This window comes from Seriola lalandi, unplaced genomic scaffold, assembly GCF_002814215.2.
Source record: "Seriola lalandi dorsalis isolate HSWRI2012SDOR001 ecotype SW California unplaced genomic scaffold, Sedor1 jcf7180002054769, whole genome shotgun sequence".
NCBI classification, from domain to species: domain Eukaryota; kingdom Metazoa; phylum Chordata; class Actinopteri; order Carangiformes; family Carangidae; genus Seriola; species Seriola lalandi.
The window spans coordinates 192,608-217,269 of record NW_019525322.1 but is presented as its reverse complement, the minus strand read 5'-3'; the positions used below and the strand labels follow the sequence as shown (position 1 = coordinate 217,269).

Here is a 24,662-nt window from a genome sequence, read left to right as displayed (position 1 = left end):
AACAGGAAACTATAAAGGATGAATTGCAGTAACAATGAAGCACGTTTTGCAATTTTTATGTTGTGCTTTAAAAGTTGGAACACACACACACACACACACACACACACACACACACACACACACACAGATAGAGAGACCAAGATATGCCTTATCACTTCATCTCAGCGAAAACAGACTCACTTTCAGATACAGACATACAAGAACACAACAACATGATACAACAACACGTAGAACATGTCCCTGCTCAGTGTGAGAACCTGATCCTGTCTCTACAACAGAACATCTGCACACTGTCTGCAGTTGTAGATCATACATTTTAATTGTTTAACTATTTCTCATAAGTGCAAAGGTTTTATTTAGTGGCAAAAACTTAACTGGGTAAAAGTCTGACAGACGTATTTTGATTTTCTAACAATGGCTGATCTTCTGACATGAGGGTCATTACTGCACTGCATTGAGCTAATTTATAGCAAAGATGTGTCTGACTGCTGTCACTACAGAGTGAGTGTGTGTGTGTGTGTGTGTGTGTGTGTGTGTATGTGTGTGTGTGCGCGCGTGTGTGCGTGAACACTGCCTTTTGTTTTCAAAATAAAATGGCTATTGTGACAACACGCGATAACAATGTAAAATGTTAAACCTCAGTGCTGTTAAATTTGCCCGTGCCAACATTAAACACACAGGAAGAAGGAAAGGCGAGTCACTTCCTGTTCTAACCAAATGCTGAGAAGAAAAACCACATTTAACTGACGTTATGACAACATACGCTCACTTCCTGAAGAAAAACTCAAGATGCACTTGCTGGTAAATGAACTATTTCAGTGCTGTTATTTTTCATAATGATAATATTTCAGGCCAGTTTCTCATTTAATTCATAATGCAACTTTTCCCAACAGTAGCGTTTTCTACAGTAACTGTCCTCTTTACTTTCAACCACATGAACAATCATAACTTTTCAATCCTTAGTTTCAGATTAACTCATCATTCAACTCAACTTCAATATTATTAGTATCAGGATGAGTCAGTCAGTTTGAGATTGACAGTGGGCTTCAGTTTTGAGGTGGAGTGTGTCTTTGGGTTTCTGATGTTTCATACTGTAATTCTGCAAATAAAACATATTTATTATGAAATACCGTAAAACAATAATCCTTTCTGAGTCTTCCTTTGTCTTATGCTCAGGGTTTAATGAAGAACTAAAATGCTAATGTTCTAAAAGTCTTTCTCTATGTCGAGAAACAAGGGTTGAGATTCTTCTTAAATTCGTTATTCATCACTAATTAATAAGACAACCCTTGCAAACGCATGACACTTTAGTTTTTTGTGCAGGTGTGGCTTTAATGTTATGAAACCGGCAAGGGAGCCCACTGAGTCTGCATTTGTATGGAGCCCAGATGTTTGTGATTATATATACTGTCTATGAATTATTCATGTCATAATGACTTTTTTAAATTTATTTATTTATTTTTCAATATTGATCTCTAAAGAAAACAATGCACTAAACAGCACGACAAAAGTCAATCTGAACCACAACAACTTGCTGTGAAACGATGCACATTATAATCGGAAAAAGCAACCGCATTACCAGCAGAGACGTTACCGCTGTGGGTCAGACACACATTAACACACATCCTGTAGCCTTCATGTGAAACAGCTGCCCGGATAAAGGCACTCGGGGCTCAGTTGACTGTACAACAGGCAACAGTCATGGGAAAATCCTTAGGATAATGCTGTGTAAAAAATGGCGCGAATAAACCTTCACACACATTTGATCAGCCGGCGGGAACATATTAAATATTTACTTAACTGATGAGTCAAACCCCAACAAATGCTTGATGGACAAAATTAACACTTGATTAAAAACTTGCATATGGATATTTTACAGTGAATCTCCGACTTTGACTCGACGTTGGGACAGAAATACAGACAATATACCTGAACATTTAAATAGATATGTTTGAATAGATATAATATAAAGAATATAAATACATAATCACATTCACAAAGTGTTTTAATACCTGGTCTGGCATCTTCTGGAGGTGATGGAAGGGATTTTGGAAACGTCATCATTAGTCAGGAGTTTCGCAGCTTGTGAGGCGTTCAAAGATCAGTGTCAACCAGTTGAGCACAAAATCACATTATGATGCTGCTCTGTAAAACTAGTCAAGGCAGTTTTTCAACAGATTACTCAAGAGGTATTCAGTTCCTTTTTTCATACCTAAGAATGTGTCAACATGATTACGCTCATGAACCTTTGCTCTGAATTTACCTGAGTTACATCAGACACTTCGGCCATAATCGACAGTGAAATAAAAGAAGCAGAAACAAAACAGACATGATTAAAATAGATAAACTGGTAATTTACCTTCTATTTTACATTTTTTTCCTCAGGATGCCGTGTCAACAGCCTGAAAATGTTGCTGCGTGCATGTGAAGAAAAAATAATGAACTAATTCAATTCTCTGTGGAAAAGTTATGGTTTGAATGATAAACATGCCAAACAGCAGTTGTCCTTGTTGACTTTTTCTAATACAGTAACTCCATTTTGAAGTAAGGGGAGGGTTAAAATTAAAATTCTTTGTCATTTGTCTGCATCGAGGTTTCTCTTCCAGCAACAATGGCAGCTTTGTTGCCCTTTGCCCAGACCCTGGCAGCGACGTCCGTGGGTCCTGTGACTTTAGGTCCCGGGTGCCCGTCTGCTCAGTCCTCTAACACAATCCAGGCCCTTTTCTGCCCCGACTGGTGCGGTGAGATCAGAAGACTGTCTGACCATAAACAGATGATAAGACATATCAATTATCAGACGAGGGACTAAGTATTGGACATGAGTAAGTGTTTTGCTGTTAAAATCCAGACACAGCAGGCCTCTAAGATTTAGTGAAAGCAGAGTGACAGACAACACCTCCACTCAATGATATTACAAAATCTAATTTTAGACTTTTATTATATATTTATCTACTATTTCACTGATTGATTGCACGATTTTTTATGAAGCTAAGACTTCGGAGAACCTGTTTCATTTCATCCACATCTATGTTTCCCATTAGTTTAGCAGTGTGAGGTTCAGTTCCCTTTCATGCTAAGAGTAAATATAACCCAGGAGTGAAGAAAAAAACAAAAACTCACATTTGACCCACAGGGTCATGGGACTTGATCAGATGCCCTGATGTGTGGAAATTCTCATGACTTCAGTTTTGAAATGCTGCATGTTTCCAAACGCTGCCGTGAGAGTCTTCCCCCACAATATTTGCACTAATCATCACTTTTGAAACCAACATGATTTGTTCGGGCCAGGTGCAGCTGAGTCAAGGCAGAAATGAAATACAAAGCAAAAGTCAAGTCAATTGGAAACTTTTCTTTGTAATTCAGGCAAATGGAGGGAGTCATGTGACCACCTCACTACACGCACCTGTCACTTGAGGCATTGCTGGTTGGAAAGGTTGGAAATGAAAACAATCAGGGGGTGTACAGTCAGAAGAGAGTTCATCAGACCTCTGTAGCAGCTCATCTCTGAATTTATGACCAAACTGTCAGAGGCTGTAAGTTAGCCATTGAGTTGTATTGTGGGTAATGTGGGAACCAGATCTGACTATGTGTTATGGAAGTGCAGTGATAAAGATTTATTTGACTGCACACATCAGTCACCTCTTATCTCGCCTGTTATAATGTTTTATAACTGTTCTGTAACACTTTCCCAAACAGTTCACCTGTATTTTAGTTCACCTGAGGAAAAAGGTGTTAAATTGGCCAATAGAATATTAGACTGATGCTATCGCTGACTCAACATAAGCCCAGTCTCATTGTTCAATAGCCACAGCTCAAATAAACAGTGACGTAAACAGTGAAACAAAACTTTTACATGTAACATGGATGACTGTTGCACATGATGACCAACACTGGAATGACATCATATTTCTCAAATGATAATGATACTACACATACTGTATGAAGAGTTTTAAAATGAGAAATAATTCATTAAAGAAGACAAGAAAGAAAAACCCTTTGAGATTGAAAATATGAATCACCATATTTCTGTTTTTCTTTCTCTCGCTTGCGTTTTAAAACTGAGGCATCCTTTTCATAAACCTCACTCTATACACGGGACTTTAACTTCAGCCATCTGTGGAGACTCATCCTGTCACAGCCTGTTTAATCCATAACGTGGGAGACGCATTGAAACGAGACCCTTCAGTGAATCTGATGCTGTAAATGATGCCTGTTCTCACGTCCCGCAGACGCACAAAGATGGACATATTAGGGGAAACAACACCACGCAGTGCGCCTCATTGAACAGCGGTGACGCATACTTGTGCAGTGCTTTAGGCTGCCGGCTAGTTAAATAGCAAATATTATACAAGAAGTCCTGATGAAAACAGAGATGTGAGCATAAAATAACATTTTTAATGAAATGTTTGAAAGTGAATTTAATGTGCTTTTATCTCGCAGTACATCAGAGAAGTTAAACTAAACAGCAAAATAAATTACATGCAAATATCCCAGAGAGCTTTTTCTTTTTCCTCACAGTAAACTGACTTTGCCTGGACTGATTTAGACCACAAATGTGTTTGATTTGAATAGGGAAACGCGTGTTGATGTTTGTAATTTCACTAGGTCAGAGCTTTTACACATGTGAAAGGTTGCCGTGTTTGCATGTTTGTCCTGCCGTCTGTTCTGTGCACTGGTTGGGAAGAAGAAACGGTTTCCATAGTGATGTAGTTATTCCTCCAGGGTTAAGGAAGAGCGACTGTGTCAGCGGCAGGTGAGCAGGCAGACATTTATACTTACAGTGTAAGGTAACAGTGATCAAACACAGAAACAACGCGTCTCCTTCTATTTACCTAAATCCCGTGCAGGATTCAAACGTCCTGAAAGCAAACTGAGAGATTCACAGGAAATGATGCATGTGATCAAGTGTCATTTTATATCATTGAAAACCAGAGAAAAGAGTTCAGCTGCGGGAAAAACACGGTGTGGCTTTTCTTGTTAAGCTGCCACAAGAAATACCATAAAGGAAATGTGTTTGCTTTGAGCACACCTGACTTCATCATTTGTGAAGTCAGGTGTGAAGTCAAACTGCTTTTCAGTCCCTGCCAGGCTTCTGTAGAGTACAAGCCCACCTGACTTTACTGATGTGTCAGAGTGTGTACCTGAAGAATTAAAGCTGGAGCGCTGGTCACAAAGGAGCGAGGGGAAGGGAGAACGCAGACTTTAAATCCACAAGGAGAGAGGAAACAAAGAGACACAGGTGGAGCACATGGGGGCGGGGCAGACAGTCACAGTGGCGGGAAACACACGTGGGCAGGAAGTGAACCTGAAACGAGAGTTAGGGAAGTCAAAATAAATCAGGAAGTGTATAAAACGACAAAGAGAAAACACAACAGGTACTAATAGTTCTGCTGGTATCACAGGTAATACAGATGAACCACATTTGAATTACAAATTATGTAAGAAAAGAGGAAGAAAATACACATTATTGTTCCTACATTACATTATACACAGCTCTACAGCACTCTTGTATCACTATGGAGCTGTGTAATGTTCTGATTCAATGTTTACTCAGTCTGTAAACAATGATCTGTGAATGTAACAGTCATATTTACACTTTCTCCAGAGTGCACCGTCTCCTTGGGGAAACAGACGCGTAAATCTTTGAGCCCTGCAGTCAGCAGGATTCCTCCTCATGGAGGAAATTCCTCAGACGCCACCTACCAAACCACCTACTGTGACCACCACGCTGAACGCCACTGTTTGCATGTGCGGTCTCCCCACTGTCCTGAAAGCTCTGCAATTACCCGTGATGAGCCGTCCACCTCGGTTATCACGTGTCTTTGGAAGGTGGTTTTGGAGGCAGAGAAGCTGATGACGACTGATGAAGTGTGAGAATATGAGCGTACAAAAGAGAAACTGAAAAACATTTTTGTTTAATTAATGAAAAACACAGATACAGTATGTCCCTTTACCAAGAGTGATGTTGCCATATGTGTCACCTATGAGGGAAAATATTGTTATTACATATATACATCCTCTGGATATGTGAGGATTTTAACATATATGAAAAACACATATTAAAATATGTATTTGATGCATTTTTATATGGTATAACATGTTCCGACCATATATGTTAACGATAAGTTTGAATTTATATATGCAACAATAAAAATTCTATATACTATACTATACTATATTTCCTTATTGATTTCTCATTCATTTTTACACGTGTCTGTCTTCCCATTCTGGGAAAGTGGACTCTTTGACTTTTGGACCCTACTGTATAAACATATACTAACAGGCTTTGGGATGGATATACATTTACATAACACATGTCTAAAACACAAGCATACATACATAAATATACATTTTTGTATGAGCTAGACACATAAATCAATACATGAAATAGTTCCAATATAGTTCTAGTAGGTTTCATATATAATTTTAAATATATATACAGTTCATAGGTCCATATGCTTTTATTTTATCCTGAGACGAGAGTTTACTGTGATAAGTAACAACATTAATTCATTTGTATCTGTAAAAGTATCAACAAGTTAAAGTCAGTTTAGGCGGAACATAATGCTGGTGCATTGTGCCGAGTGTATTCATGTGTGTCTTTGTTCCTGCTGCTGTCTGTAATACACACTCACATGGGAACACCACAACAAAGCAAATACCCTCTGCCTTCAGCTCCTGGGACACCTGAGCTCAGGTGCAGCTATACCAGAGAGCCCACACACTGCAACTGCGCTGTGTGTGTGTGTGTGTGTGTGTGTGTGTGTGAGGAAGAGACAGCGCTAACCGTGCAAAACAAAACTGACTACATGAGTGTGTCTGTGGTGAGAGTGATTGGGTTCAGCTGACACCTCATTTTATATTTACCGTCCGACTCGCTTCAGTTCTTTTTTCCAACCTGGGGCTTAATTCTGCAGCTCTGGTGAACTCTAACCCCAACCCTGCTCACTGGGGTCATCACTGAGGGGCTGAACCCAACGAGGACGAGCGGTCAGAGATCAAACAGGTTGTGAACAAGTTACTCGGTTGGGAAAATATTATCAAACTGGTGGTTGAAACTATGAAATTAGTCCCGTGTTGTGAAAATCATGAAGACTCAACAGTTTTAACTCCATAATAACAACATAACAATAAAAACAAAGTTCTATATTAGGTGGAAAATGTTTGTTCTAGTTGAGCACAGGATTACAAGAACATATAACCAGAACCAGTTTCATTTTGTGATTGTGCAGATTTCAATGCAGAAAAACAAGCACAGACGTATCACTGTACTCTCTCATGTAATACGTTGCAGTAATTACAGTAACTAAATGAAGGCTAAATGTTTTGTTAGTCAGACTTGGACACATCGTCTCAGAGTTATTTTTTGCATGTGACTTTCTGTTTGCCTGACAGCTCAGTGCACACAGTGGGGGGATGTGGTCGTATGGATCATAGCTCATGGATAGAGCTGTATCAATCACGTAGCACACTCTGTGTACTTTGCATTGTCATTGAAACATGAACCGTAGCTCTGCATACATCTGCCTGGACTACATGTTGAGACCAGACCAACCGGTCTGTGATGGACCACCTGCCGTTTGTGTTTTGTTTTGTTTTGTTCTCCATGCCTGATGGTTCTTCATATCCAAATAATGTCAAACAGACTTTTAAACAGCTGCAGTATGAATCTGACTCTAACCACTACAGCATGCACATGCTCAACAACTCAGATAAATGAAAGGATGGTAATGGAAACAGGTGCGACATCAGTCGTTTTAAACAAAAATATCTAATATAAATGAAATGAGACGGTCTGGTTTATGGAGAACTTCACCAGCTCTTACCATTGTGTCTCAAGGCGCAACGCCTGTTGCCTGGCAACCTTGACAGCACATAACTTCCACAAAGAAGTTGTACCATTAGCTGTTGAACTGCGCCGAAACTCAATACTTATATTTAAAAGTGAAATCCTCGGGCTCTCTGTCGGTGTTGTTTGCTGCCATGATATTTTCATTACTGGCGTGCAATGAATCATGGGATATGTTGGGTCTAAAAGATCCACCTGTTGGAGCCTTCATTGCGCAGGAAAAGAAGGATGCGTTTGAAGGAACCTTTCGAAATGAAGGACGCGGCCCCTGAATTGGGACACAGCTTACGTGCTTCATGTCCCCTGTTTTCCTCAGTTAAGTTTTTCCTCATTTCTCAATGAAACTACCGTCAAACCCCGGCTGATGCCAGCACAGCACTTTTGGAAACTCTCCCTGTGTTGGGACGGTGTAGATGATTGACCTTGTCAGCGACGAGTTCATGATCAAAAGACTTTTCAAATGTTTCATTGTATTTCCTGGCAGCTTCCTTCTTTAATACTGTGACTCTCCAAATGACGTGCTGCCAAACAACGGCTTTGAAAGGAACAGGGGACAAATGGTGATACTGATGTTTTCAGAGGTGCGTTGTCAAGCGGGCAAACTTATGGAAAAAGCAACTGAAAAAAAAGTGAGGGAGGGGGAAGTTTGGTTACGACAGGAATGTGTTATTTAAAAGATAAAGATAAAGCAAAGAGTCAAATACAGTTATCACTGGTCCATACCTCTTTGTGACCTTTTGCAACTATAGCTGCCCGACACCAAATCAGAAACATGAAACCAGGCGGAGCATAACGATGCAGGAAGGTAGCGGATGCTCTTCAAGGAAGTGCTGACTCTGGGGAGCATGGGTAATGTCAGAGAGAAGCCGGGCTGCCTCATTGCCTGCCATAATGCTGTGCAGTAAAATGCCCACATGTGGATGTATCCTGCTGGTGAAGTGCTGCCTGTGCTTCGCCGTAGTCCAGCTGACACGGAGGTCATGGAGGCTGCGGGGGCCGACATGGGCGCACTTCACCTGGAAAGTTGACGGGTTGAACCTGCAGGAGAGTGAACGAGTAACATCAGCGGTTACCATCATTACAAATATGTTTCTGTAGGAAACAGAATCACTGTTTGAAACACTGATTGTGTTCGGAGGCCGTGCTTTCTGAAGGAATGAAGCGCTGCGTCAGGAGACGGTTGGGATGGATTTCAGGTGGTGAAGGTGACTGAAGAATGTTTCCATGGATAGGATTTCAGAGTGTGAAGCTTCCGGTATTTTTTGAAGTGTATCAAACCAACTTCATAAAGTAGATCTCAACAGTTCTGCAATTTCATTGTTCACGTGGTTTGATGAGTATTTGCAGCTCAGTGCAGTCCTATTTACTTCAGTCCATTAATGAGGAAATTACAGGAATTTCTCAATAAATTGCTTGAGTGGAACAAATACCATATAAGTCATTTGCATTTTTCACTTCCTTAATTATCTCCACTTTATTTTGGACTTAAAAAGTAAATTTCCCACAACTGCATGACCTTTTACCGATACAAAACCAATGAGGCAAAAAACCAAAGCACTTTCCCCACTAACACATCACCCACGGGTGTCACAACATCTGTGGCTCGGTACTTGCACCGAGGAGTTACCCGTAAATCACGCTGGATGTTAAAATAATTTGCTCCGCGCTGCGTGTGAGAGAACAATGAGCTTCAAAAGGTTGAGTGAAACCACCAAAAGAGTGGAGTACACTGTCCTTTGATGAAGTGATGGCAGCTAAAGAAGGGACTCGCCCTACAGGATGAGAGCTAGTGAAACTGAACATTTTTTGTTGTTTTTTTAAATTAAATTTTTACTCAGAGGCAAAATTTAAGATACAGTACCTGTTGCCTTTCGGCACGGTTTCCTTGTTCACTCCCTTTTTTTTTTTCAGAGGAGAAAGAGCGTTAACAAGTTTGGTTTTCATGAAGGAACTCATGGTTTTTACATTTTGTGAATTTAGCAAATGCTTCTATCCACAGTGACTTACCAGTGAAGGACAACACTAACCCTTCAGTGCAGTGGGAAACCTTGGAGTAAACTGTAAGTGTTCATATTCAAGTGAGTAGTAAGTGCTAGTTGGGCATGTTAGAGGTGTTAGAGGTGTTAAAGGTGTTAGAGGTGTTAGAGAGGAAGTGCTTTCAGAAGAAATGAATCTTTGAGAGATTCTTGAAGGGACGCCCTGCTCTGATAACATTAGGTAGCTCTTTCCACCAGTGGGGAACCAAGACGAGAACAGTGTGGTTGCCTTGAGTGCAGGTGAGGCAACGCCAAACACGCCAGGTTTAAAGCAGCAGTTACTGCAGATATAGGTAAGAAGCATCAATTGATAAGCAATAAATGCCCTTGCTCTGATGTTAAGTATTTAAATTGTACTATATTTCACTTTGATATGTGACGTGTTGCATCTTGATTTTTGATATGTGCTGAACAATTTGTATCATAATTGTTTGTCTGGCCGTGATGTGGATAGGTTTGGTTTTATCAGCTGATGCCGGAGATTAATGGAATGAAAACAATGTCCCGGTCCCTCGCTGTTCAGTTTCTACTGAGGAAATAGCCCCACTGAAAACTGTGTACAGCCCAGTCTGTGGATTATCCAGAGGGACCAGGACACTTCAAAGCCACGGAAGTTTCTCTTTTAAGCTGTGAAGAAAAGCTGCCTAATATTTAACAGGAAACGATCAAAGCTTTAAATGGCACTAATTAAATTAAATGCAAGGCTCCTCTAATACATCTAACGATATTCCTTCTGATGGTCAGTAAAGACAGGATGACACAAACCAGGCACCACAGACGTACTGTATGTAACCGTTTAATAAGCGTCCAGCGCGGTTGTGCGCTGGAGCAGACTTTGTGGCTCTGGCAGAGACACACAGCGAGGAGCCAGGCAGTCTAATCAGAGCAGGAACAGAACGGTCAGGTTGTGTTTTAGAGATTACAGGAACAGATGAGAGCTGCAGCAAGACCGGACCACAGCGCAGAACACCGCTGGAACAACATCAAGGTCCTTTTGTCAGGAGCCACAAACACAACAGAGCTTCAGGCAAATAATGTACACACACACACACACACACACACACACACACACACTCAATACAAATACACAAAACTTCAAAAAATGTGCGCACAAACAAGTTCAAATCCAGCTACCGCCTTTAATGGGCCACTTCCTCTGGCCTCAGACCGTTATCTGTGTTTCTGTGGGTGTTGTCTGAACAGAGTGTGTATGAATGGGGGAACATCCCAGGAGGAGACACAGTGTGTAACTTCAAAGTTCACAGTACCAGAGCTCACTGAACGTCCCTCTGGGTATCGAAGGGGGAGATGATGTTTCTGCTATTGGAACTGATAGAGCCACCACTGAAGATATGAGGCTTTACCACAGTGCAATCGCCACACGCTGTATCTCAATGTGACTGTTTGTAGGGATCAATACGTATTTTATATCGAAACTTTTCTTCAATTCACAAATACTGTATATTTAAGTAAGTAAATAAAGACGTTTATTTGTACAGCACCTTTAATGCTTCACAATAAGAAGGCAAAAAGTATAAAGACACTAAAAACTAAACAAAAGTGAGTTGAAACATTGGTCTTCATCTACTTTTTTAAATATGTCCAATGGGAGAGAGAGTGTCATTCAGTTTAAACAATAACTAATAACGACAAAGCTTACTCGTTGCTGAGATTTAGATGAGAAGATAAATGTCATATGTGTCAAGCCTGTTTCCTCCCCAGGATGAGTAACTTCCTGTCATTAAGTCTTGAGGCCGAGCAGCAGAGACCTCAGCTCACATTGCTCGCCAACAGACACAGTCACAGCAACTGCAGGAGCATCTGAGTAAAAATTAAACTCCCCGAATGTAAACTTTAAATAAAATAAAGTAAATACTGCAAATCAGATCGCAGGAGTTTGACTGAGGATGTAGTAAAGGGAGGCCCTCGCTGTGTTGTGTTCACTGGCATTAACCTCAAACTGAACAAAAAACACCAACCCCTCATGCTAAATTAAAAAGTGAGTATCTTTATTCAAGGGTGCTGTTGTTCTGTTCTGTGTTTTTCTTCTCGACAAATCCAATGAACAGACCAAAAAAAAGGTTTGTTTCTGTTTCATTTAAACAGCTGAGCGGTGTAGTTTTCAGTTATCAAAACAGAAGTTATTCATGTGTTTGTTGAGAAAATAACTGTGTCATTTTGGGACAATGGAGCTGAAAATAATATCACAGGAAAATAATTATCGCTACATGCAGCCTTCAAGCATTTGATCAAACAGAGGAAAGAATTTATACTAGAGTTATTATTATCACTGATTTCTGAATAATTGTTACTTAAAATAGTGCTCATGACTTTCACATGGTCTTGTTTTGGGCTCGGGAAAAGCACAGGATAAACACTGCACACATTTGAACTTTTGCTGTTCTCACTCGTTGCATTATGGGGGCTATTTGAGGACTGGGGTGAATTTGAGATATGTAAACACAAGCTGCGCAGAGCAAACATTCGCATGAAGCGTGGAGAGGAGAAAGTATGAGCACAAACTGAGAGGAAAGAGTGAACTCTCTTGATACATCAGGATCTGACCCCCACTCGTTTGGAAGAAGCTGCTGATGCCTGTAAAAGGGAAGAGGAGTCACTCTCTTCCCTCTCTGCACAACCAGAGAGGAGCCCCCCCCCTCCAGACTAACCACAGCGACAGAGAAGCCTTTATCTCTCGCCTTCATTTGTCTGAACACATAGATACACACAAACTAATTGATGACTCAAACTGAACGAACCATAAAGACAAGGTCACTTTACATGTGTTGTATTCGATTGGCTCTCGTTCAAACAGACGCGCAGGGCACCAGACAATAGCTTCATCCGTCTTCATCTCTTTGCTCCATATCAGGATTCAAGCTTTGTGAAATCAGGTACTCAGGTGAGACCAACGTACCTGCCTCTGACACCACCCTGCCAACTCTGAATATTTGTCTTTATCTCTTTTTCATGCACCTCTTCAGACCCAGGGCACATTCAGCTCAGACACGATCCCCTGATCCAAGGCTCCTGATGGCCAACACTTGACTTAAGACTCATATATATATATATATATATATATATATATATGACCTGGTTTTGAGAAAAGGTTACGCAAAAGCAACGTTGTGTTTTGTCATTTGCAAAAAAAGCTAAACTTTAGCAAAAACATGCACCAGATCATGTTGTTGTATCATAAACATCATATACTAGTGTCAAAAAAGAAAATGCTGCAACAGAAAAACAGCAGTCTTTTAGTGGTTGTAATAAAAATAGAAATGAAGTTATATGTTAATATTTTAGGCAGACTGATTCACCACCATCATTACTGTAGTTTCTAAACTGGTCAGACATCTTACATACTGTAATGAATGACTGACAATTAGATCATTTAATAAAATAACTTAATACAATAGCTCATCTTGTAAGCTAGCCCTCTCCTGTGCGCTTTTTGGAGGATCTTTACATCACTTCCTGTTAGGCACATGTTTGTGATGACGCTGGTAAGAACGGTATAAACTGATGTTTCCTGGGGACAGTCATATAGGACAGAACATGCTGCAGGGAAATACAGCATTTCAAATGAACTGGAATAACACAGAGATATGAGCACATACAGTACACTTCATGTGCTGTTTATCACAAGTTTGTTGTGATAATAAACCAAGGTTGTCCTCATTGGTCTTGTATTGAACTAAATTCTTAATAAATATTAACTTTCATTATGTTTATAAAATGAAGAAAGTCACAAATATGATTCGCACCAAAGAGCAGACAGATGTCTTTGGGTGCATTTGTTCCCACGAGAGTTCACAGGATGTTTTAGAGTTAGTAAAAGTGAGTTTATCTATCTATGAATATGTGTAAGTGTCTCTGCCTCTTCCTCTCGGGCCCAAAAGGTTGATTAACACGTCTTATCAGACAGAGAAATGGAGCTCTGACAGTCTGAATAATCTTTCAGTTTCCTCTTGCATGATCTTTGAGCGATGTTTAAGAGCCAGATATTACAAAAAGCCTCTGGTGCACACAATTAAAGCTGAAAATAAACCCCTGTGAAGTAAGTGCTATTTGCTGCAGAAGCTGCTTCATGCTTAGTTTAAGACTTCCACACAACAACAAGCTGCACAGAGCAGGTCTACTTTCCTTTTCACAGAAAGTGGTTGATTGGGGTTTGTCTGTTCTTTAGATGAGATGTTGAGGTCGGGCATGGCGTGCAGCTTTGGAGGTGTAAACCTGTAAATGTAGGTTACAGAAACACCAAATCCACAAACAGGAAAAGTGCAGGTCCACTGCAGCTACAGTGCATTCATTACAGTTCTAAGCTCCATTCTCCTTTAGGTTTTAGAGACAGAAGTTATGACTCGCTTTGTTGAGTCAAATAATTTTGTTTAGCTCAGCTGATTCACAGTCACTGACTCTGCATCTTATTCACTTTTTATCTAAATTAAGCGACTGAATCATTGTCAGTACGTACAATGGACATTTATCACACTGTGATATTCACCGCAGAAACTCTTTAAGCTGTTGTGTTCAGTTCTGCCTTGACATGCACTGTTTATAAGGTTAAAGGTCAATTATAGATATATATATATATATTAATACTGTGAAAGTATCAAAGTGCTCAGTCCACAGTATTCAGACACTGGGCCTTAAAACCAGCCGTCAGGACTTCTGTAACTTTGTGATGTCACAACAAAGCATGCCCAACGTTCAGCCCATCTGCCCCCCCTTCTGTAGAGACCAAACACACCCTGACATACATGGCCTATATATTATATATATAAATTATATTATACAGTATATGATAACTATTTTCAAAAGACTGCAATAAGTGAAGAAATGTACATTATGTGTGAAAGGGAGGAGTAAACTGTAGCTACAAGACGTGCTTGTTTTCAGTCAGTGCTGCAAACGGAAATACTCTCTCTCTCTGTCTCTCTATCTCTGTCGCTTGCTTTTTTTATCATTATCACTTTCTAGTGTGTAACCACCAGCTACGCTCCAGCAGGGTTATGTTGGTTCTGTTGGAGGTGTCAAAAGACATTGTGGGAAATGTGGGAAATAGGCATTGAAGGCAATGATAAACCAGAAACTGAAAACGAAAGGAATTCCTGGAATGCATTTGCCGTTAAGATAAGAATATAAGACAATGGATGTACTGTATAATCAGTAACACACACACACACACACACACTCGCACACACACAAACACACACCTTTAAAACAGTCTGGGTTTCTATGTCCTGCTCTGATGTACACATACTGTCCTTCGATAAGCATTTCCACCCTGACATGAACCGAGTTATGGTGGGAACTGAATATCCGTGACTACAGTTGTGTCTACAGCGCCTTCATACGGTAAGTCCTCCCCACGACACGTCATCGGGGACGGTTACTGTACAGTGAGCTGGTAAAAGGTCAGATGGATCGTGTATCTCCACTTACAAGTATATTCCTCTCAGGGGCTTTGAGAAACAACGTTGAGACCACGTGACACGTGAGCTCCATGCAGCTACGGAAGCTTGCAGCTTGTGCATGAGCATCTGGATTAAGATCTGGCATGCAGAGCAGATGCACACTGCGCCCTCATTGCATCGTGGGGGCTGGAGATGTGAGCGTAAGAACACTGTCTATGCTGACGTCCTGCAGAAAAACACACTCCCACATGAAATTCATGACTAAAACACAGACACAACCGTCATAATTATACATGATCTGATTACACAGGTTGCTAATTTGTTTTTGGCTACTAATTCTTTACAGCCATATGAAAATGTGTTTTAAATATTTTGAATGTTCGCTCCCCTACTGGAATGATTTTAATACTGATTGTGCTCAAGATGATTATTTAGCCACTGTTAAACACTATTATTTATTTATTTATTTTATTTTTTTCATTTTACGCCCGTTTTCAATAGCTATAGTGGAGAGGTAACAGGAAACAAAGAAAAGAGGTTTTTGGACATATACATTGGACTCTGTATCGGCACTTCCATTTTCAACACCATGATGAAATTCTCTTAGTTTTATTTACAGTTTTTGCAAATATGTTTGTCATTAATGCCAAGAGATTATCTGTTAAAACAAACAAACAACAACAACAACAACAACAACAACAACAACAACGGTACACATGTAGACAAACATATCCAAAAGGGTGTTAGCTGAGGCGAGGTCAAAAACTAAACTGAGGTCTTAGACAGGAAATACATGCCGTGCCACATGGAAATTAGGCCGCGATCGCCGATGGTCCCTCCCCTTCCGCTACGTAGCCAAGATGGCGTCCGTTGATGGTGAGAAGTATCCATCGCTTTACACTCAATCTTGAGTGCACCATCCGGGTACTTCTAGTACACTCCGTGTTGCCGTACTTGAATGTAAGTACGCGAGTTGAGGCACAGCATAGGCAATAGGACACAGGTGCAACACAATAGGGCGGGGCAGACAATCAGAGCACGAGGAAGTGAACCGGAAACGAGAGGAGAGTTACCAAAATAAAACAGGAAGTGTATAAAAAGACAGGACAATCAAACATGAACATGACCTAGGATGCAGAGCTGAATATGATATTGGAGACATATTAAATTAATATTTGTGGATAATAAATGTGGAAACCTTAAAACGTAAAAAAAAAAAAAAAAAAAGTCTTATAATTCATATTTTAGATGTTTAGTCTGAATGGGTTGTTGCATTTTTTCGCAAAAAAAATACCCAGGATTAAGGTGACTGAGATGGACCAGTGACAAAATATTACTAAGATGGGAAATGAATACCAGAAAATTTTGACATTAGCTTTTTAAAGTCTCTTATTTGTTCTATTTTGTGACCGTCATGTGACACACTTAAACATTACACCCAAATGTGATTCTTGAGCATCTGAGAAACAGTCAGACGTACACAGCAGGTATTCAAGGATTTTCTACCTTTGCCTGAAATGCTAAACTGAACAACTTGTTCCTTAGTTTACAAAAAAAAAAAGAAAGTAGAGAACACGGCACAAACACCTATCATTGCATCCCATTACATCTGTCTTTAGGGCGGTAGCCATGTTTGTCTGAGCCTTATATTTAGGCTGCAATCAGCCTCCCATTCAAAGCCCAGGCTGTGTAACAGAAGTGGTTTGAGGAGCTTAATGAGCGGGGCTTGTTGACGAGAGGGTGGAGTATCCCTCTCAAAAACAAACAGGTTGTGGAAGTGTGCTGCTGTGAAGTGGGAGGTTAGCAGATGAGAGAGCCACTCCACATCCACGTCAGTGTTTGTTCCTGTGCAGGACTAAATGATGTCTGTCTGTGCCCACGGGGTTTTTCAGTACACGTACTTAATGACTGAGTGTGTTTGCACCTACGTATGTTTCTGTGTAATCGGATGCACATTATGGTATTGTGTGTGTTTGTGACGTGGCGTAAGATGAGGGGGATTTCCTCCCCCAGACAAACTGTGATGATGTGGATTCTCTGTAAAGGTGATGCGGCTGAAAGGGTCCTGACAGAAAGAAAAGTTTTTTTTATCTTACACAGAAAAATGACTCCCAAAGGACCCGTAGAGCCCCTTCAGCAGGGTCCTACAGGTCCCCAATTAATGCAGGAGTTTAGATTTTTTGACACTTGAGGGACATTTTAACTTTAGGGAGTAATACATTGCAACATATCAGCATTGTTTTTGAATTAAATCTCAAACCCTTCAGATATCTGGTTGTTTAGTGAACCACCGTTTGTCACACAGAAAGCAGAGCAGAACTGTGCTGCTTTGTGCAGCAGAGGACGGCCAAGCTTGTGATGACTGTTTACTCAGCCCCACTCTGACTGCACACTGCCACTATTCATCCCGCGCCAACACACTGAGGAGCCCGGTGGAAAACTGGACACACACACACTCACACTCACACTCACACACACACACTCACACACACACACACACACTCACACACACACACACACACAAACACACTCACACGCACACACACACTCACACACACAAACACACTCACTCACTCACTCACTCACTCACTCTCACACACACACACACTCACACACTCACAGACACACACACACACACACACACACACACACACACACACACACACACACAGCTGCCATACAGAAATGCCCATGTCAGAAATCTGAATTTCACAGTATAAAACATTGTGTCTCTAAGGAAAAAGGACAATAGTGTTAATATCTGTTCATCAAACAATATCATTTGACTTACTGACGTGCGTATCAAGTTTACATATAGTCTTACAATAGTTAACCTGTCAAAGGCGTTCCTCCCCTTTGCACAATGCATGCTGGGATATCCTCAATTCTACCATTGACCTTCAACAAGTGTAAGCTGTTATAAAGAATTAATCATTTCACATGGATTGTAACAAAGATTGATGTTGTTCTTTGTTTTAGTCTTTAGTCTTTCACTCTCTCTCAGACTACACAAAGAGACATAGAAAAAAAAAACCACAAACACACACACACACACACACACACACACACACACACACACACAAACACGTACGCATGCATGCATGCACACATACACACACACACAAAGGGGAGTCTGTACCTGGGCGGATGTGGAGGAAACGTTCTGTGAACCTTGAGAGCAAGGTGTTCCCAGAACTGCAGGAGCATAAGAAAGAAATACTATAATTTCAGAAAATACAGTGTGAGAGGGAAAAAAACAAAACACTGAAAAACCATTAAAACCACCAACATAAACATTTTAACTTCAAGTTTAAATTGAAAATGCCTTTACGATCATTGCTGAGAATGACATAAATCGTCACATATGCATTTGATCATGACTATAAGAAAAGTGAATACAATAATATTACATTAGAAAGTTGTTTTAAGTACTTTTCATGTACACAGAGTTTATATAGAAAAACTGACAGTTTCTTGTTGCATTAAATGTATTATAGAACTACAAATAAAAACTACAATGGCGCCATCTTGTGGACAGATGCTGTCTGTCCTGGTGGATGAGTGGCCTAACAAAAAAAAAGAAAAACAATACCTGGATGTGCAGCACTCATCCACTCTACCAGACTTATTCTCAAATTTACATGATGTTTAACGTCAATATTTCTACATCAAACCATGTTTCTTATTTTTAATTATTGGCTCCAGTCTGTCGTATATTATTTAAGTGATAAGATATAGAGACAATATGGACATAATCCTCTATAGCAGTATTACTGTAACTTGTTTTCCCTTTGACTTTATTAATTATTCATAGTTGCATTACACTGTACAGATATACACTAATGCAGAGAAAGTCTGAGACTAAAATCACTGTCTTGTACGATATTACAATTCAAATTCTATTATTATGATTCCTTTAAATTTGTTTACAGAGATTTACAATCCCCAGAGAAAAACTCAACTCCCCTGAAAACAGCTCTGGGCCTGTGGATAGATAAATCTATATATCTAATCTTTAATTTGTCTGATGATAATTTTTTGTTTCTTGGATGAAACGTAGCTTTGAGGAAAAAAAACAAATATTTTCATGGCTTCATTTTTGTTGTGTAGACTTTTAATAAAATTTCAAAAGCAATCATTTTATATACAGATGGTAATTGTTTCTGCAGTCTGCAGCCAAATATTACTCATTGCATATGTTACAATACAAATTTCAGAATATAAAACAGGCATTAACCTGTATGAAGAACCTCACCAGTAGAATTTTTTCATACTGGACAATCCTACTTCACTACCACCCACTACTGTGCGTCATGATTAACAGATTATATTATTCTCTTTGGGTGGACACAACTGAGAATAGGGTTGCCCTTTAATTATATCCAGGAAACACTAGAGCACAGGAACTGTATGGATCTGCATGATCCTGACTGTCCGCCAGTTGCAGCCGCTCAAACCAGGACTGGTGATAGGCGGACAGAGAGACAGCTTAGCGAATGCATCTCAGTTGTCAAAGATCAGAGGCTGAAAGAAGAAGACAACAAAGAAAGCTGATTGGCTGCTCAGATGCTCCTGGTGGTCAGACACTGGTTGACCACCTCCAGCAGAGAGGAGTTCTCCAGGGCTGCTGCCACTCTCTCCTTGTCTGCCAGCTGTTTGTTCACTGCACATATAAAAACAAAAGCCATAAAAGAAAGAAGTCACATGACATGTAAACACAACAAATTCCTCAAATTCAACAATGAGGAGTAACCAGTAGAACACAAAGGGCAGCTCTTAGTGACCAGGATATAAACAGGAATCAATAGGAGATCTCTGCAGGAAACATTACAATGCATTGAGAATTATCTAATATCCAAACATGTCTGCTTATATTTTTTACCTGCTTCCTCTGAGGCATGAGTCCCAGGAGTGATGTGGACATCAATCTGAGTGGAAACAGACACTACAGTTACACCTCAAACTGAAAAAACAACACACTGCTACAAGTACAACTTTCTGTTTCATATTAACTAAGAATCTAATCAGAGGAGGTGATGTTAAATTTCTACAGCCAACAACAACACACACACACACACACAAACGCACTTTGAATCTGTCTGGCAGGGAGCGCAGCAGCTTGACTTTGATTGACAGGCCGATGAGTGTTGCCATGCTGCAGTGGGGGATAGTGGGCGTGAACTCAATATCCACAGTGCTCTCCGTATCATTAACCTGAGACAAAGACAAACAGATGGAAAGGAACTTAATAAACAATACTGAATGCAATTTACTTCTGCAATTAGAATTTCCAATAACATTTCCTCATCTGTTAAGGATAAAGTTTATGTATGTTTTCCGGACCCAAACATAATGACTAAGATCACATAAACAGTGACTACTTTGCTGATGTAGGCTGGATTGTAAATGTTAGTTTACTTGTCTATATCATTTTTTCCCCCAAAGTTCAGTAAAGACTCTGTAAAGTCAAGTTCATGAGGATGGAGGGGTGAATGGTTGTCAAGTTCAACCATTTCTTAACTTCTTAGTCACTAAATTTGAATATTGATAAGTCTGTTTTCGTCCTGTAGTAAACCTAAAACACAAAAACACACAAATACAGCGACTTACCTTGACTCTGAATTGCTCCACCACATTGAGTTCTTCCAGAGACAGAGGATGCTCCGGGTCGTTGATGGATCTGATCAGATGTAACATTAGTTAAAGAATTCAAGACAACACATGGAGACAAGTCCTGGCTCTATGTGCTGCACTATGATGCAATCAGTATGTCATAATTAATATATATTATGGAAGACATTTATTATAAAATATTATAATACGTTTTGTTAAATTTATGTAATTTCTGAATTTAAGTAATCATGCAACAATTCATGACGTAATAAACAGTTTATCCCTTATATTATTGTAAATGTGGCTTTTATTATAGGGGGCAAAGAGTTTGATTTAAGGTCATTTCCTGTTAAATTAAAATTTGGACTAAAAAGGACTGAAACGATTAATGAGTTCTCAAACTAGCATATATTTTTGTGTAATTGATTAATCGACGAATTGTTTCGGCTCTACAAGGAATATTTAAATGCATTACTTGAAATTTAAGAAAATGTGCTGAAAACGTTTTAAACCTACTATATATTTATTCTGCAGTTTAATCTCATTAACATGATGTGCTTATATGATAGTTAGTCTTACACAGTGTCACACAACTTCCAAAATTTAACAAAAATACTCGATTTACTGTCTCTACGTATCAGTTAACGTTAGCTAAGACATGATGCAACAGCCTGCAACGTTAGAGAAAAAACATGCAGCTTGTGTGCAGAGAATTAGTTAAACTACAGTTTATCAAGTACAAAATTATCTGTCAGGTGTAAAACTACTTAAAACCGGAGAAGATCTACTTGAAGTTAAAAACAGGATATCGAATATCTCTCTGTCGTCGATGGGGTCATGGACTTCTTCATCTTCATCCGACGCCGTCAGCAGCCTCTCCCCAGACCGCTCAAAAATCACAGGGTTCGCGTTCTCCAATTGGGTTCCCCCAGACATTTTAGACGATATTTTAATCCACGTTATACAGTAAATATCTGGATTTGAACGAGTGGTGCTCAACTAAACACACTGAACATTTACTTCCGAGGATGACGGAAAGCGACAGAGTCCAGAAAGAGCCAGAGCGAGAGACTCTTAAAGGGACAGTACACCCAAAAAGGCTCCACCTCTAAATGCGTAATTATACGTCATGCATGTTGTAACGCTAAACTATAACTTGCAATGTTATGTGTAGTTGAAGTTAGCATGTGCTCTAACGTTAAACGGTAAAAACACAGTGTAAAACGTATTCTAACCTTGTGTTTTAAATTGGTTCTGCAGAACATGAACAGACTTCAGAACAGCTTCTCCCTCAGACTGAGAGTCTGCTGCATGTAAACTGTGTCACACACAAAGGATGACATAGCTAAGTCACACACTTAGCTATGAAGTATTATTTTTACATTTCTACTATAATTTCTACTTGTAACTAAATAACATTTACCCACCACTTTTTATTACTTTTGTACACCTCTCCAATGGTGTAAATTCTTGAAATTAATGTAGTTTTGATGTGAAATAAAGTTTTTTTATGAAGCTTTGCTTTGTTGATGGTTTTTATGGAGCATGTCTGGTGTGAATTTTAACAGTAGCAGCACGTACAGTAGGGAAATCACACAACGCATTGAAGTTCTTCCTGAATTTGTAATTAATCACAAGACTTTCTATGTTGGCTTTAATCAACAACAAACATTATAGAAATGTTTAAATGTGGCCGTCCTTCAACAGTGACAATACAGGATCTAGAGATGGATACTAGTGTTTGTGCTTTTCTAATTTGTCTTATGTACTTACCAATTTAAATAATGAAAACACTAATTCACCAAAGTGTCCCGTTAGATTCATCACGAGGCAGATGGTAAATATGAAAAAACATACTCAGTCAACAATAAAAGAAAGCACAAATTACAGATTCATTCTTACATACAGTAACAGCATTGTGCCCAATGGAAACTATTTACAACATTTTTACAAGGAAAACAGTCAATGTCAAGTCTTTGCACTAAATAATGTCAATTAAAAGTTATAAATAAAGATAGAAAAAGTTGTCATCCAGTCTTCTCTTCATCTCTTCCCTCCACTCCTCCACAGTCTTTCCACCAACAGTCACAGTGTGACACACCTGCACTGTGAGTGAGGTCAGTGTCAATCCTTCTGGGTTGGACACACTTGCTGCAGATGTATGATGTTGGCAGCTGGTGGGTTTTTCCTCCAGGCAGCAGCCCCCGCTCTGCCACAGCAGCTTCCTCTTCCTGTAGGTTCTGGTCTGGGGACAAGTAGTCCAGGCAGAGGAGGTGGCTGAACAGAAGAGGGGAGTGGCGCTGGAGCGAGGGAAGGACCAACAGCACTGGATGAGGGGCAAAGCTGTTCATTGTCTGGAGGAAGAAGAGGAGGAGGAGGAGGAGGAGGAGGCAGACCCCTGCTGCTCCTCCGGGACACTGAAGTTAAAGGGTCTGTCCTTGTCCCACCTGTACCAATGACAGACCCTTTACTGAAGGGAGAGTCTGGCCAGCACCTGAACACACAGACCAACACAGAGTGTTTTATTAAAAGATGAATCACAGAACAGATTCCAGCACACCGACACAGCTTCATGACAAACTCTTACCACTGAGTCAATTCAAAGAGATGGTTGTTGGTCTGAGCCATCACCCTCAGGTCGGCCAGCACTGCCTCTCTAATGGCCACATAATCCTTGAGAATGAATGACCAGCGAGTCCTCACGGTCGCCCTGGACCACGTGGCCACCGGGTGAAGACGACAGAGCTGGTTGCTAACGGCCTCCACCAGGCGGCTCACACTGGGTCAGTTTGCAGGGCCCGAGTTCAGTCCAAGAAGACAGCTGAAAGATAATGAGAGAGCAGTGTGTGTTAATATAGATCTGATATTCATTAGAGGAAACTGTGATATCTGAAGTGAAACCGCTGGAGACTCTCCTTCCCAGGACAGGAGGTGTTCTTCCCTGTCGCTGTCACCTGGGCTGCCTCTCCTGGTGTCTGGGAGCTTGGAAGTACTTGTACTGGCTTGAGGAAAAAGGGTTTTGGATCAAAAATGAATTTCATGTTTGCATGAAATGATAATACACAAAATACTTAATCACAAGCTCTGAGACAATCGCATGTACCTGGGATGAGGTGGTTAAGGTGGAAACCGGGAGGCTGACTCCGCCCTTTATCAGCCTACCAGTCTCTGTGTACAGCCGCACACCTGCTGGGTTTAAATGTAGATGTGTCATCTAAACATTAAATCTGTGAACTCTTCTCCAGCAGAGTGTAACAAAAATAGGTGTCAAGATGTAGTGATACTGTTTTATGTCTAATATTTTCCCCACCTGGGCAACTTTCATGTTTTTCCCAAATGACGTACAAATGGCTTGATGCAGTAAACAGTGCAAGTAGCTGCTGTGAATGAGGAAAACATCAGACAGGAAGGTAATAACATCTACATATTTGCAAAAGAGAATTTAACTATTGTAGTTAAAGTTATCCCTGCGGCTAATACGTCTCTGTCCCTTATATCTGAACAGCAGCAACTGATACTGAGAAATTGCACAATGTTACTGCGTGACACTAAAATCAAACATCAATGATCTTAATACCTTGACGACACTAATGCCACAATATGTTTGGGATGATCACTGAGATATTTACTTGTGAGAAAAATCAACAAATGGTAGAGACTGATGGACGACAAGTGCAAATTGTAAAAATGACGAAATGTAAAATATTTCATAACAGACACAATTCCAGACAATGTCTTATATATCGT

At 40.1% G+C, this 24,662-nt stretch overlaps 2 protein-coding genes across 2 annotated transcripts in view; both read right to left on the bottom strand.

Annotated features, from left to right (window-relative positions):
• The window catches only part of b3gnt2b (UDP-GlcNAc:betaGal beta-1,3-N-acetylglucosaminyltransferase 2b), a 30,708-nt gene extending 28,592 nt beyond the window's left edge, over window positions 1–2,116 (bottom strand). The window contains exon 1 of the mRNA XM_087179026.1: window positions 2,013–2,116. The gene's annotated coding sequence lies outside the window, so the exon portion shown is untranslated. The remainder of the gene's footprint in view (window positions 1–2,012) is intronic.
• A 17,278-nt stretch (window positions 2,117–19,394) lies between these two features.
• ciao2b (cytosolic iron-sulfur assembly component 2B) lies at window positions 19,395–21,969 on the bottom strand. Its single transcript, XM_023425298.2, has 5 exons — window positions 21,725–21,969; window positions 20,913–20,992; window positions 20,391–20,516; window positions 20,185–20,230; window positions 19,395–19,965 (listed from the first exon to the last, which is right to left on the bottom strand). The coding sequence occupies exons 1-5, from the start codon at window positions 21,849–21,851 to the stop codon at window positions 19,865–19,867; spliced, it is 480 nt and encodes a 159-aa protein (XP_023281066.1). The 5' UTR covers window positions 21,852–21,969; the 3' UTR covers window positions 19,395–19,864.
• Window positions 21,970–24,662: the final 2,693 nt, after the last annotated feature.

Coding starts and splice junctions, on each gene's coding strand:
- ciao2b (XM_023425298.2), bottom strand. CDS start 21,851: ATGTCTGGGGGAACCCAATTGGAGAACGCGAACCCTGTGATTTTTGAG. Junction 20,993..21,724: donor CGACGACAGAGAGATATTCG/ATATCCTGTTTT, acceptor AACTAATGTTAC/ATCTGATCAGATCCATCAAC. Junction 19,966..20,184: donor TCATGCCTCAGAGGAAGCAG/GTAAAAAATATA, acceptor TTATATGTGCAG/TGAACAAACAGCTGGCAGAC.